At 38.7% G+C, this 16,137-nt stretch overlaps 1 protein-coding gene across 2 annotated transcripts in view; it reads right to left on the bottom strand.

Moving 5' to 3' along the window:
• Window positions 1–1,395: 1,395 nt before the first annotated feature.
• The window catches only part of CYTIP (cytohesin 1 interacting protein), a 22,001-nt gene continuing 7,259 nt past the window's right edge, over window positions 1,396–16,137 (bottom strand). For both annotated transcript variants that reach the window (XM_006020365.3, XM_006020364.3), the window contains exons 4-8: window positions 13,899–14,001; window positions 12,278–12,371; window positions 11,631–11,700; window positions 3,990–4,056; window positions 1,396–3,233 (exon numbers count right to left, since the gene is read on the bottom strand). In XM_006020365.3, the coding sequence (XP_006020427.1) occupies window positions 2,761–3,233; window positions 3,990–4,056; window positions 11,631–11,700; window positions 12,278–12,371; window positions 13,899–14,001 (807 nt within the window). In that variant the 3' untranslated portion in view covers window positions 1,396–2,760. The remainder of the gene's footprint in view (window positions 3,234–3,989; window positions 4,057–11,630; window positions 11,701–12,277; window positions 12,372–13,898; window positions 14,002–16,137) is intronic.

The raw sequence follows: 16,137 nt of genomic DNA, 5'->3' as shown, positions 1-16,137 counted from the left end.
TTAAATAGTTTCAGATAGTCTTTGGTAAACACTCCTTTCTAGCTTCACAATCTGTACTATAGAAATCTTTCATCTGAAAGGAACCAAGGTAATAATTGAACTTTTGTTTCAATAATGGTCTACTAAATACTCTAAAAGGAGGTCCATAAAATCTTTGTTACTGCAGGCTTGTTTATGAGTTTTGAAACCCAAGCAGGTGTGCTTCAGTGACATTTTTTTTAGGAGTTTTCTAAGATGGGACTGGAACCTGCATTTCATTCAGAAACAAAATAGATCCTGTTAGAAAGTGAAAAACATCCTCTGAGAATGGCGTAGGAGGGAGTTTGTTATTTCTGTGACCTTGAAGAGGCAGAATTTATTGAAGTACACATTTAAGTCAACGTTGCCGGATCGATATTTTTTCAAGTCTGCTGAAATTCTGATAAGCTTCTTTGACTGCAATAATCTCAACTGGAGACAGTAGAGATGCATAACCTTTAAATTACCTGGTAGTGAGCTTGATATATGCACAGAAAAATATGTTTTCAATAAACCTGATTAGAATTGCAGAAACAAGTGATGGGACTTAGAGACATGTCACTGTAGAGCAGGGATAAGGGGCCTAGCCTGAGCTGTCATAGCAGGCCTTGAAGCAAAGAATGTACAACAGCCAAAAGACTATACCATTAATTTTCAAAGTCCCTGTACTGCCTTTTTATTTTTCCTTTCCCCCTCTATTTTCAAGTATTTATCCCTAGAAGATGTCTTCATTGTCTTTTCATTCCAAACTACTTAAATCTATTCCCAACCCTCTGTTGTCAAATTAATTCTTTGTACACATCCATCTAGCATGTTTTCGTGTTCTCCATTTCAACTGTGTTCCTTTCATTGCTGCTGCTAATGCAAGGCCAATATTAACAATAAGGTTATCATCAGGCTGATGCTGGCTGCAAAAGAAAGCCACTTCCTCTATCTGTATACTACACCTGCAGCTTTACAGCAGTTTAAACAACATACTTCAGCATACTTTTCATCATCAGAAATCCCCAAGATTTTTACATCCTTATGAGAAGTATTTGTTTTAAGTCCAAAGACTCTAGTTCTTTTGTATGTCCAAGTTCCTTCTTGTTATTTATTTTACCCAACAATGCTTTATGTTTTTCTCTACCAGCAGACACTTTAAAAAAAAAAATCAATATTTTGGCTTATGTTCCTTTATATTTAATAGCCCTGTTTATCCCTGTTATGCAGAGGCATGAAATATGTAATATTTCAATACATCAATCCTGGCCATTGTAACCAGGCTTGTATAAAAGCAAACGATGGACTTAATGAACTGGTATAGTGAAAAAGCTTTGGGGCTGTTATGAGAGAGATTATAAAGGTGATGTCTATATTATATAAGTGACCTTTATATTTCAAATTCCCTGAGATAGTAAAGTCTTACCATGACATATGGTGTTAGCTATCTGCAGTGATTTTAACTAGTAGGATCAGATCTGAGAAATGTGTGGCACAGGTTATACTATGGGTCATTATACCTATTGCATGAAAAGATCAAGGGGGGGGCGGGGTGTAGTACTCACAGCAGAATGAGACTACTGTCCTTTTGGTGAAAGCTTGATCAGAGAATCCTGATCTCTAATTCAGTGACTGGAAAGGCATTTGCATTAAAATAAAAATCCAAGTGTATGTTAGTTTGAACCATGGCATGGGCAAAATAAAAAGTTAACTAATTTAGTATCATAGGAAATTAGGGCTAGAAGGAACCTCACATCTACAGCCTCACACTACAGGCAGAATCATCCTTAACTATACCATCCGAGCCAAGTGTTTGTTTAACCTGCTCCTGAAAACTTCCAAGGATAGACATTTCATGATTTTTCTAGTTAGCCTGTTCCAGTGCTTGACCATCTTCATAGTTAGAAAAGTCTGCCTAATTTTCAATCTAAGTTTCCCCTCGTGTAGTTTGAGGCTGCTGCTCTTCATCCTGTCCACTCCTGCCACAGAAAAAAAGCCCATCTCCATCCTCTCTATAATCACCCCTTGAGTCTTTGAACCAAACCCCCCCTCAGTCTTCTCTTCTCCAGGCTAACAACCCTGGTTCTTTCAACCTTTCCTTATGAGTCTTGCTTACCACCCCCCTAATCATTTCTTTTGCTCTCCATTGGATTCTTTTCAAACTGTGCACATGGTTCTTGAAGTGTGCGGCCCAAAACTGGATGTAGTAGGGCAGGTACTGTGCAACTTACAAGTATATCCTTCAGTTTTACAAGTACTGTACTTCACAGCTTTGTTCTTGTGCTCGTTTATATATTCTGGTCTCATCCTGCTCACAATGAGGATTTTGTCAAAAATTTTATGAGGGTTGGGCCCTATAATAAAGACACATGAAGAATAACTCTTGATTTGATAACAGGAAATAAATAGTTTGCATACAATAGAAAAGGTGGGTATCACAAAGCTTGCTGAGAAAGCTCTACAAATGTTTTCAAATATCAAAGTTAGTCACTGGAAACCTGTTCCATTATAACTAAACTAGGCCCCACATTGTGCTGTGTTCTGGAATAATGAAAAGTACTCTAGAATTTTAAATAATGTCAGTCCTGTCCTGAAATCCTATTAGGGAAAACAATGCAGTATCTTTGTTAGAAATGTTCCTTTCCATCTTTCATATGAGACTCTACAGTCTGTGTCCTAGATACCATATTGCTTTACTGCTGCATTTCCTGTCTATACATACTAGCACAGTCCTGTACACAGACGAAGTTACATAAAATGTCAGACACGACTTTCTTCCTCCTCCACTGCTCGGTGAAGGCCAGGAATAAATTTTAAAATATGCTTTCGGATACTTCCTTTCCTGCTTTTCCGTGGGAGTGTGCCAAAAATATTTGGGAAGCTCCCTCCCTCCCACTGAGGTGACATTGACCCATTGCTGGCAACACTGATGCTTCTGTTCCTTCTCAGCGAAGATCTCCCCACAACAGTGTCATTGTCCCTTTGGAAGAAGCAATCATCATCTATGCTTGACTGTCGGCTCAGAGTCTCATTAGCAGAATCCTCAGAAATACAGGTCTGGTAGAAGCCATCCTCACTGTCCACTGTCATTGAACTCAATCTGCTTTTCGAGCTGCTTTCACTGGAGAAGCGGGGCTTCATTGGGAATGTAGGTCTGGGTGCAGTGCAGCTCCCAAATAAATTAAATTCTTCTGTTTCCATGGGATCAAACAAAGTGTTGTCATTCACCTCTCCTAGAAAATAGGTATTAAAGAAGAAACATTATACAAGGAGAATTTCAAAAAAGCTAGAGAATGGAAAACGTGTGTAATCAAAGACAATCTACAACCCAGCAGTCTGATCTTCCTGAACTGTCATTGGAGAGAGATAAACCTGGTAATTCACACCTGCATGTTTGATGGACATCTCATCAATTTCATTTAATCTTCTCTAGACTTTCTCAGCCTTCCTCTTTTCTCCCTTGATGTCATGGCATGGTCTTTATTCCAACCAGGAAATGAGGAAGAGTGCTATAAGCATTTATTATGTCAGATTAGAATATTGGTCTATCCAATCCAGTGTCCTGTCTCAGGCAGTGACTAATAACAAATGTTTTAGTGGAAGATGTATTTACCAATTATGAAAGGTTGTAGAACTCTAGTTTCCTCCTAGATACAGAATGCAGATTGTTCTCTAAGTTCATGGGGAGGTAACATTGCAAAGTAGGAGGGTGTGAGAAAATTATGTAATCAACACCAACTTCTGTTTAGTAGAATGTATACAAATAACCTTCTTCCTGTGCCAATCAATAAGTCAGGCATTCACATTTTTATTCCTTGATACAGGGTTCCCAGTTGCTTGGCCACCACACTCACTAACAGGATAAAAAGCAGCAAATGAGACCGACAGTCAAATAAAGTCTTACTTTTGACTGAGCATTTCAAATTTCTTCAGAAGCTGTGACAGTCATAAAACATAGTGTGGTTTCCTAACAGGAAGTTAAGACTTACCATGCAGTAGGCGTTGTTCCTGTAACTGCAGAGACCGGAACTCCACCAGTTTTTCCCGCAAGGTTTGCTGTGGAGGGTAAATAGGGCTTTTTATCATTCACAAACTTTCTTTGAATGTAAAGTTTTTCAGAGAAAATGGTGTACTCAAAAAAATTTGTAGTTAACTCTGGAAAGCAGGTACTTTCAATGATATCTATGCCCTTTTTGCTGATAGTATTAACAGAACCTTCAAAGAAGTCAGCAAATTTATCCCAGAAATACATTATTCTGTTAATTTCCATCAGTGTTTTTGTATGAATTTTGCTTGTGCACTTAACATATGTTAATATGAGTATGAGGGGGGGCTCCAGTATCCACTGATATGATGACAGGAAGCCAGACTCACTTCTAACAAAAAGATAATTCTACATTTTAAAGGCATGATACTATACTGTACCACAGTACCATAATTACTAATGAGCATCATCAATATTTGAATATTACATAATAAAAGCGTCGGAACCAAAAGCTATAATTTTTCTGGTTAGTACACAGTTAGTTTAGTATCTAGTGGGCATGTCTACATGAGATGCTTACTGCGCAGTAGCCATATAATACTGCGCAGTAGCATGTCACACAGTGGACAGTGTTAATATGCTACTGCACAGTATTATTAGGTTACTGCATAGCAGCAGCATTTAAAAGATGTTCGCTGATGCTACTGCATAGTAACTCTGGTTTACTGCACATTTATTTAGTACTTGTTTATACAAATACTAAATAAATGCGCAGTAACCACTCCACAGTAGCATCTTGTGCAGATGTACCCAGTGAAATTTATTTACCAAAAGGGAGAAGAAGAGACAGTTTCTCCAGGTATTTCCTACCAGGATTTCCAGAATTCTCAATACTGGCTTCTTTCATTAAAGCTGCCAGTCATGCCCTTCTGATATCTATGTCATGGTCTTTGGATTTTGAAAAGAGCATATAGTCACCAAAAAAGACATGAGCACTTCTGAAAATATGGCCCATTGTTAGAAGTCTCAGACAGAGCTCATCTCTTTTGGAAATCTGTCTCCCATTGTAAATCCTGAGCATTTGTAAATGAGCTTACACATGCTTCTGGTCCTTACTTTGATAAGAACAACGTGCTGATGTCATGGTCAGCAACAGGACATGCTGTTCTGTCCCCTGTCTATAAATGTATATACCATACTGATGTTGCTCAATATTTTTAATCACTTCCTCTCTGCTGTGTGTCTATTTAGGCACAGCATAGATGTACAATTACATGTATTACTTCGAAAAGAAACTTGATAATGGTTTGTTTTAAGGCAATTTCCACATGTCAATCCACAATGATATATAAAGTTTCCCTGATTTGAGGTTGCAAATATTCAATGGTACATACAAATGCTAGTTTTTGCTAGCACCACAGGCATAGTGTGCATGCATTTTTTTTAAATGAACCTTATTCAATGTAAAATGAATATCTTGTGTTTGTAGGCTGCTTCCTACGCTCTTAAGCACTATTAATTTGTTTTGTTATAAACACTCTGTACAAGCTGAGGTTTAGAAAAGACATAAACAGATTTACATCAACAAGGTAGGAAATATATACCTGATATTAAAGAGAAAATAGATTTCCATGTTGAAAATAAAATAGATTTAATTAAACAAAATGTTTCTTAGTCTTTAAAAGACTGTTTTGGTATTATACACAAAAACTACATTAAAACACTGTCAAGGTTCCAAAGTAAAGTACTAAAGAGGTTAGAAAATGCCCAAGTCAAAGTCTCATGGACAGTCTTAATTCATTCTGTTGACATCTCTAGCAGAGATTGGAACTGAATCCACCAGTCCCGTATTTCAGTTGTCAGTAGCAGTATTTTTGGTTTGTCCTACAATGAAAGTGTTTCGGTTTTAGCATTGAAAGAAAAACTGTAAACAAAAAATGTTTTTTTTAAGGAACTGCCTTTTACATTTCAAAAATATCCCAATGAAATAGTTCAGACTTCCAAAATTTCTAGAAAAATATTGTCTGTGGATTTGACCCGCATTTACAAATTGTGTCACGTAGAAGATTGTGAGGCTGAAGCCTGCTCAGCATGGATTGAATACTGAGGGATAGTGAACACCACACCTGTAACAAGCTTCATGGAATAACTGCGAGTGGTGATTTTCACAGGCTTGGAATTGCTGGTATGTCAAATCTGAATGGATTTCCATGGGAGTAGAAAAAGCATCTTTTTGTGGTTATTCATAATAGCCCATAATTTCCTTATTCTCATCAGTATCAAATCAAAGTATCTTCTCATTATTATTTAGCAACTACAAATTTGGAAGCACCTAGATTCTCAAATAAACAATGTGTGGAATGCATTGCCCCTGCTGTGAAGAAGCAGCCAGCTGGACCAGGGGTGGGCAAAATAGGGCCCACAGGTCCTATCCGGCCTGCCAATTGACTCTGTCTGGCCTATGGCTGGCCTCCTGGTGCTCTCCGCCCTGCTAGCGGTACGGAGTGGGAGGAGCCAGGGCTGGGGCACAGTATTGCTTCTGTGCAATGTATAATGTTCTGTCCTGTTTCATGACTTTAGGAAATGTAATAAGGTAGAAGGAGCAGGAAACTACATCTGTCCAGACTCTTTGCTGATCCTACATGGGGACACCATGTGACTATGAAGTTCAGGTTACTTTGGTATTGGATTTGTAACAACAATTTGATTAAGACAGATAAGCAGGCAAGCAGCTGCTACCATCTAGTTAAGAAAGAGCTAGGAATAAGCTGTGTCTCAGAACCAAACCTTTCATTGCTGCAATTCATGAGAACACAGGAGTTGATCATTATGTTGGCAATCACTAATACTGCTACAGACTGTTAGTCATACAGGCTTGAATAAATTGCCCAATGATTGATCTTTTGCTTTGAAATAAAAGCTTTGGAATATATCCGGGCCAGATGAAAACATAATAAAGTTGTTGTGCTTCCTGGCATGTTGAAGGTCAGTTTGATTTTAGAAGAATTAGTTGGAGTGTGTTTACTTTCCATTATGGATTTAAAATACTCATCCTTCTGGCTTTTAGCAGCTGATCTCTGCTATCTGAAAAATGCATTTGTAAAATATGAAACTTGCAACTTTCCTTTTCCCCTCTAGATGTAAACTCTAGGCTCATTCCACATTTTCTGTTGTAGTTCAGAATTAATAAAAAGCTGTCTCTCTTGTTGATTTTAGTGCTTACTTCATTGCAGACATTATCACAGTGCCTTATCATGGTGCTATTAGAAGGTAGCAATTTGAACATACTGTTGAAATGACTCCATGACCAGGGCATCACAAAGGAGTATGGGAAATCAACTGTAAGCACCTGTTTTGGTGAGCTCAACATCTTCAAGCTGGATCATTATTAACAGAAATTTTGATCAACTTGTTGCACAATGCATCCATGCTACCCTACTTTCAAGAGGTACTTTATTTTTGGTAACTTTAGTTAACTATAAGTGCAAAACCACTACCCCACAGAATTGTCAGTATATGACAAAATGTTAGTGTGGTTCTATTAGTAAAAACCTCATTCTCTATGTGAGATATCAACACCCAAACTTACTTCTTCACTTGACATTTTACAGAAATATGTAATATGAAAGTGTGAAAACAAAGTATAATTAAATTACACATAGAATAAGCATATTCAGACTTTAAGAATTGTTCTGTTTTTGAGCTACATGTTCACAGATGTAGCAGGTTCTTTAGGCAAAAGAGACAGGACATGAAAGTACACTCTAACAAAGGAGCTACTAGTGCAGTGACAAACCATGAAGTCGTCTAGCTCGGGGTGGGCAACTATTTGGGCTGATGGACCACTTAATGCATTTTGGTGAGCTGTTGAGGGCCACATACATAAAATTAATGGTGGATTAATTAATTAAATATTTATTTAAATGGATTATTATAAATTAATAAAATTAATGGATCCTTCTTGTCCTAAACTCTAGGACCCAGAGGGAAAAAAAAGAAGCAGAAAAGTCTGAAGTGCTCAGTGCCTTTTTTGCCTCAGTCTTCAAAAGCAAGGTCAGCTCCCAGACTACTGCACTGGGCAGCACAGTTTTGGGCAGAGGCGAACAGCCAACAGTGGTGAAAGAACAGTTTAGGGATTATTTAGCAAAGCTGGACATGTACAAGTCCATGGGGCTGGATGGGATGTACCCAAGGGTTCTGAGGCTGATGCAACTGCAGAGCTGCTGGCCATCATCTTTGAAAACTCATGGCAATCAAGAGATGTCCTGGATGATTGGAAAAGGACAAACAGTGCCCATATTTAAGAAAGGGAAAAAGAAGGATCCAGGAAAATACAGATCAGTCAGCCTCACCTCAGTCCCTGGAAAAATCATGGACCAGATCCTCAAGGAATCCATTTCTAAGCATTTGGAGGAGAAGGCGGCGATTAGGAACAGTCGGCATGAATTCACCAAGGGCAGGTCATGCCTGAACAACCTGATTGCCTTCTATGATGAGATGACTGGCTCTGTGGATGTGGGGAGACCAGTGGATGTGATATACCTTGATTTTAGCAAGGGTTTTGATACAGTCTCCCACAACATTCTTGCATGCAAGCTAAGGAATAGGGGTGTGCAAAACGGGCCCTATTTGATTTGGATTCAGATTTGTCCCGAATTGGGGACAGCGATTCAATTTGTTGATTAGGATCACTGTCCCTGATTCGATTCAGCCAAATCCAGATCTGAAGAGTCAATGCTGATTCAGAGATTCAGCGATTTGAACACAGACACCGCTTTAAATGCTTTTTCTACATACCTTGAGGTAGCAGGCATGGCTTATGATCACTGCGATGCTGGGGCACATGGAGTGTCCCACAGGAGTGTGGGGGGTGCCCTCCACATGCTTGGTAGTGAACCCAGAAGTGGACCTTCCAGTCCACTTCTGGTTCTGCTGGGGAGCATGCTGGAGGGCCCCACTGTGCCTCCCCGGCGCGGCAATTCGCCACAGGGGGACCCCGGGTGCTATTAACTTTCTAGTCATTCTACCAGGACTTTAAAGAAATGGGGGAAACAGACATTCTCTGAGAAAATGATGGTTTGTCTTGCTTTTACAAAAAACCTGGTGGTATGGCAATGGCTGCTGAATAAAAATATAATAAGTAAATAAACTCTTCAAATCTCAAGAAACACGTGAGTTCAAGTTTTAGTGGACTTGGGGGTGGGGGTGGTTTGGATCATTAAGTCCATGACATAATAGCTGTAATTTAACTTTATGATTAAAATATGGGTCAGAAAGGAAGGACCCCCAAATTCTGGTCCTGTATGTATTTTTGATTAACTGTGTAATCAAGCCTCAGGTAAGCCTCTCCATATGTCATAGCTGGTACATTGCTTTCCTTTCATAGGAATTTCCTGTGAATTGAGATTACCATAATCATGGCAATTCCAGTAAGTCCATTCATCACTTTTTCTTCATTTATATCACTCTAATTTTTTCCTACTTCTAAAAGATTAACAAGCATTTTAGCTTAACTTTTCCAGAAGTAGTCAAATTTATATACATATCCCTATGGATCTCCCAGCATGTCTTCTTTTTAGACCAAAAGGAAGCACTGCTTTTATGTCCATACATCATTTAAGACCAACCATGTAAATGTACTCAGCAAGGAACAACATAAAATATTACCAAACACTGATTTAAAGTTGGTACACACCCACGAAAAAAGAAAAGATGGTAATGCTTTCATTTAAGGAACAATGGCGTAGATGTTAGTTGGCAAACACTGTTACAGCTATTCAGAGCTCCCAAGTCTAACTCCTCAGAGTAACGCTAACTCATATTGGGTTAACTTTAATGCACTTTTATAGTACTTGTAGATGTTCAGAATGCCTCACAATTATAAATTGATATAATTAATGTTAATTAATATGGTTTTGTAGTATGTAGGTCTTGTCAAACAAAATGTCAGCTTTTTTTACAGGACTACAGGTCTGGTAGATAAAGGTAAAGTTGAAAGGAGGGTCCCAAAATGATCCAGAGTCTAATTAAGATGATTTTTTTGTGATACAAGGCTGAAGGAATTCAGCTTATTGAAAAGAAGATACAAAAGCTGACTTTACCTCTTGTACCTCTTTACCTATAGTGGAAAAGACATATGATAGCAGGGGCTTTTCTAGCTTGCTTTTAAAGACAATGTGATCCAGTGGCTAGAAACTGAAGTTATACAACTTCAAATTTAAAAGATGTTGTTGTTTCCTCGCCATGAAGATAATTAAAGTTTGTAAGACCCTCCAGAAGATGGTTGACTCATCAACATTGGAATTTTTTTTAAAAGGTATCTTTAAACTTGACTTTGGGAAAAATTGTATAGCCTGAATTTGGGGGAATGGACTAGCTAGACATGTTGGTCCCTTCTGCCCTTGAAATCTAAAGTCTGTCAGTCTCCCTTTACATTCCCTTTCTTTCATGAGTATCTGGATAGAATATGCCCTGTATTAAGACAATGATTACAATCAAATATCATGCTTCTACAGCATTTCAGCTGGATGTCTTCTGAATTCAGGAAGGTTTCTTTTTCCTCAGAGCACAACTACATATGTATCTGGTTTTGCTTTTCTTCTCCCACTTCCTGAGATTGTTCAGGGCTGGAGATGTTACATTGGATGGGATTTGTTTTTGTATAGTAACAGCAGTTGCCACAAAAAGGGTGAAGAGTACCTCTACTACCCAGCCTAGCCTACAGTCTGGTGGCTATGGCACACTGCTTGGAGGTGAAAGACTTGCATTTGAATCCCCTCAGGTTGAGGAAAGCTTAGAATGCAGGAATCAATCCTACTTCCTAAGCACATTTTAGGCTATTATGTAAAAGTTAAGCACTACTACACAATGCCTTTATTTTAAAGATAAAACAGTTATTCCTGCTCAGCTCTGTAAGCGCTTCCCCTCAGGAGAGGATCTGGGTCTCAAATGGATGGAGACACCTTCCTGTGACCATAACTCAGGCACCTAAACTCCAGACAAGGAATGAGAATCCTGACATTCCTGTGTTCAGTATGTGGGTGTTTAGGCTCACCTTTCTAAGACACCTAAGTCTTTTCATCCATTGAATAGGGAGCCCTAGCAGCCTAAATCTGAGTTCTGGATTCCACTTTGGGGTCCAGGCACCCAAAAGTTAAGGGGCATAGCACCCAAGTCATTTGTTGAATCTGACCCAAGGTTACACAGCACAGTGTAAGTAATCTAAACAGTGTCAGAGCATATTCTCAAGTCCCACTCTAGTGTCTTCACCACTGTAATATCTTTCCTCTCAAACAGTATTTGTGGTTATTCAGCAACATGTGGGCTAGCCTGATTCAGCAAGCACTCCTTGAGTCTATGTACTGGGTATGAAAAATATCTAAGTGCATATGAAATTAAGCAGTTGATAACATGTAAGGGCCCAAAGTAATTTAAGAATCACCCTAGGGCAGAGTTTCCACAAAGACTGCCACTACAACTAGCACCACGGGTACAGCATCTTAGTAGGGGAATACAAAGAATTATGCATTTTCATTGCCTGTTCCCTCCCAGTCTGAAGTAAACAGGTTGCTTCATTCTTTAGGAATGTCAGTCTGACATCTTTTACAAACAATATCGTTATATGTACACATATTCATGTAATTACCTTCAATGATTGAAGCTTGGTGTCAAGTTCCATTCTCCTAAAAATCATAGCTCCATTAACAGTCTCTAATCTGTAAAGAACAAATGTTTTCAACAGTGAAATGTACAAAGGCCATTTAAGCATCTATGGTTATTTTATAATGTTTAGTTAATATTTATATTGCCTGCTAGGCTCCATTATTCTAGATGCAACTACAGATTCACAGGAAGACATAGTTGGTACATGAAAGATTTTATAATCTAAGACAAGAGGCATTGGAGAAAAGATTGGAGAGAGGGATCCATAAGATATTTGTTTGCTCTCTCAATTTAGCTGTCATCAGAACCAATGTGATCTTTAGACTGAGGAAGTCTTATAACAGTCTGGGAATGTTACATACATCTCCCAATGTATCATCATTCTAGAAATAGCTTCAGCAAACAGTATTGTGCTGATCCAGCATAAAAACCTGCCTGCCTCATGCTCAATAATGCTTGCAAGAACAATTTTAATTTGGTTAGCTGCCTTCTGCCTTCTTCAAGAAATAGTACTTTTTTCTTAGCAAATGAAGTAGGAAAGAAAGCACAGGGTAACAAGAAAATATTTCCTTTTGGACTCATAGTATTATAGGGAATTACACAAAAAAATATCTGAAGATCACAGTCTACCTTAAATAATTGCCTGAAGATTTTATCAAGTCCACTATTTGCTTGTGATTATAACCCTCAGTGTTCACTCCATTGATATTGGCAAGAATATCACCTGGTAAATTTAAAGAAAAGTAAAATGAACATCTAAAATCCACATTGCTCTGTCAACTTTCACTAAAAAATAATAAATAGTCTAAATCAGGGATGTCAACCTTCACTGGCTCCCCTGGGCTGGATCCAGACCCCAGAGTTCATTGACTAAGGACAGACATTACACATAAAAGTGATCAGAAACTGGTTTACACCTGTAATAGAACATAAATTCAGTGCACATAAACCAGTTTCAAAATGGCTAAAACTAGTTTAAAATAAACCTGGTTGAATGTAATATCAGATTTAGCTGATCTGGATCAAACCAGCTTATGCAAGGTCTGTCCTAAACCCCTTTCTGGTCTAAGTTAAACCAGAGTCCCACAGCATCCCAGATGCTTTGCAACCCTGGGCTCTGTGGGCCTATGCTCTCTGCTCCAGAGAACAGGGCTGGCCCTGCCCTTCTGCCCCCTACCCAGAGCTCTGGGAGAAACTGCAAGTACAGCAGGGTCTACCTGGCTTCCCCCTTGCCCCCACCCCTGCTCACTGCTGAAGCAGGGATCCCCACCTCCCTCCTTCCCACCTCCTACAGCATGGACCCCAGCCCCATGTACCCTAGGTATGTGGTATGCTAGCTAATGCTGAGAGGTGTGTGTGTGTGTCCAATTTCACTGGGACAGGCAGATGGAACAGTGTCCACTTAGGGCTTTTTGGAGCTAATCAACAGGTCAGCCTGTAATGTTACTTACTTGGGAAGAGTTGTTTAAGAGCTTAAACTAATGAGAGAGGCTTTTGTTTTGTTGATGGGCTGATAAATGCTGTGGCTCCCTTGCCTGCCTGTCAGGTTTGCAGACAGTATGAAGAAGCAAGGAGAGCAAGATTGAAAAGCTCAGTACTGTCAACAGATGCATGCATGGCACACACACCCCTTTGCCTCAGAGTGCTAGCCATGGGCTGGAGTTTGGCAACCCTCCCACCCCTTGAGCAGCGAGTGCCGAAAAGCCTGGGACTGTGCAGGCAGAGCGGGGGTTTAAACCCCTCCCTAATCAGAGGTCCTGCTAGGGCCCAGCCATCCACCCCTATCCCCCCCACCCCAGCTCAGCACTGTCGAAGGGAAGGGAGAGCTGTTCTAGTGTCCCCCAGCTTCTAGCCTGAGCCACTGCAGGCATGTGCCTGCATTTCTTCAGTCCAGAGGGAATGTCTGTACAGTTGCAAACTGATTCAATCTAGACAGGTTATACTAACCTGCAAAGATTGAATCAATTCAGGCTCAGGCTTTTTAAATGTCTAACCCTAGCCCTTATGTCATCCTCTGCTGCCAATAAATGACTCCAGTGGGGCTCTGTATCCAGGAATCTGGTGGTAGGCCCCGCTCTGGCTTGCCCCAGGCCTATATTCCTAGTCCTACATACCACATGAAACAGCTCCACTGGCTGCATCTAGCCTGCAAGCCATATCTTTGACACTCCAGTTAAATACAGAAAAAATATAGGGGGGGAAGGCAAGTCAAGTAAAAACTATAGGATAATATGTTTTGTTTTGTTTTTACCAGTTTGTAGGCCAGAGAGATGGGCAGGGCTTTTCTCTTGTATTCTGCAGACATAAGTACATGTCTCCGGGGAGTAATCATTCTGGCTAGGTAATCTACAAGTCTAGAAAGATGAACATGAGAGGAGAACTATTAATAAAGCCTCAAAATGAATTTTAAAAGTAAGTTATTGCTGTGCAGCCTAATCAGTGGAAAGTTTAATTCATGGTATTTCAGCATTTTACTTACATAAAAGTAAGCATATATTTTTACAAATATATGTTTATATCATCATGATTGAGAAATTCAGGAGGCTTGCAGCACAAGTAATAGACAATTTTCTACTTTGGAGACAAAGGAGCAAATACAGAAAAAAAGTGAATCATATCTCCTTATTTTAAATGTGCATATCTATAGAATGTCCTTCTAAAGCAAGATGGCTATCCAGGAACAAAATTCACTAAAACCAAAACCAGCTTTTTGTGATTTCTTGGGAGCATAGACAAAAAAATAGCCTACTCTGAGCCACCAGCTTTATGGTCATTCATAGTAACTCTCATGAATCCCTTAAGATAACAGTAATTGAATTTCATGTCATCTTATTCACGTTTGCCTAAATTTATATAGTAAAAATGAAATAACAACACTAAATAATGCAATCCTTTGTTTACTGATTTTAATATCAAACATATATTGCCTTTTCTTAGCCAAGGCTTCAAATGAGATGCTAACACTGAATGTACATTAAAAACTAAAAATATGACAAAAATAACTTTTTTAATCAGCTGCCCCATCAATTTATATATAAGCATAGTAATAAACTCAATCATCTTCACTTCTGACAGCTCTCTATTTCTGACCTGAATACTTACATATTTATTAGCCACTGAGCTAAATCAAAAAAAGTTATGCTTTTCCTTATACACTAATTTGGCTGAAAATAGTATTCCCTTTTTGTGCATAAATATGGGAAACTACTTTGAAGATACTCTTTTATGCATTGTAAATAGGGAAATAGCTACTTATTTCCTAAAATAGGCTTTAATATTGTGCCTTAAGACACCTAATACTTTTCTTGAGAATATATATACATGTATTTTATATAATCTTTTAAACATATAGATCTTATTTATCTCTCATTATCAGCATTAATAATATATTTCAATGCTATGGCCATGCTACCTATTGTAATTATGCAAAATGTTAAATGAACTATTGGAATATACATACATAGAGAATTAATTTGTGTATATATAGATTACAGGCCTCTTTATGTACGATTTGTATTAGGCAACTACTCCTGGAAAATGTATCTATTTGGTTTTTCTAATGATCAAGGTCAAAATGTTATTGAAATCAGTTTATGACAAAGTGTGAATGGTTGCTGAAAGCACCACTGTTTCTGAAAGAAGCATAACTAAGATTGTTATTTCCTAAATACATGTCACCTGCTCTGGTCTGACCCTATAAACTTAGATTTCAGTGGGACTACTAATGTGAGGATTACTTCTGTGAGTAACTGTCACAGAAGCAAGCACTATGCTTATTATTACCCATAATTAGTTTTTATTTTTATTTGATGGGTATTATATATTGTGGGAGCAGAGGAGGGGGTAGAGAGTATTTTTTTATATTTTACTTAAAAATGAGTGTTGAACTTAGAAAAATTATGAGTGAAGTACCTATAAACCTTAACTTGTCCGTACATTTATTTCCAAAAATGTATCCATTTTTAAAGTATAGAACCATATGTTGAGGAGAAAGTATTTTATGGCTTTTATATTTTTGCATGTTATCCTCCTGTAGTCAGACATTTGTTATCCCCTGAGGGTGGCACAAGGCTCTGTGGTTCTACCTCAGAAAACAGGAGGAATTCCTTTTGGAATTGTCATGTTTGCATTGCCTCTCCTGAACCTAGACCTGCTACAGAAAAATATGCTTCGCCTACCAACTCCCACCAAGTATCAACCCAATCTTGGAAATGAGGTGAGACAACCACCTTGGAGTGGCCTAAGTACATGCAAAGAAACACATTGGAGACAATGCCTAAGAGCAGCATTAGGTCATGCATCCATGGCTTCTCTAAGTTGGCCACACTGCTTAATTGCTCAGATTTGATGCACATTGTGTTGGAGTGAATGTCTTCCATCTGCATTCCCAGGTGTGGCACACAGAGTGTGTAGACATGGCTTTAATGATATGTATTAAGGCTAGAAGAGTTATCCCAGAGTTGTCAGGCACAAGTTTGTCTAGAATCTTT

Source organism: Alligator sinensis, unplaced genomic scaffold (genome assembly GCF_000455745.1).
Source record: "Alligator sinensis unplaced genomic scaffold, ASM45574v1 scaffold389_1, whole genome shotgun sequence".
In the NCBI taxonomy this organism is placed as follows: Eukaryota; Metazoa; Chordata; order Crocodylia; family Alligatoridae; genus Alligator; species Alligator sinensis.
The sequence above is the reverse complement of the archived record's forward strand: the minus strand, read 5'-3'. Positions and strand labels throughout refer to the sequence as shown.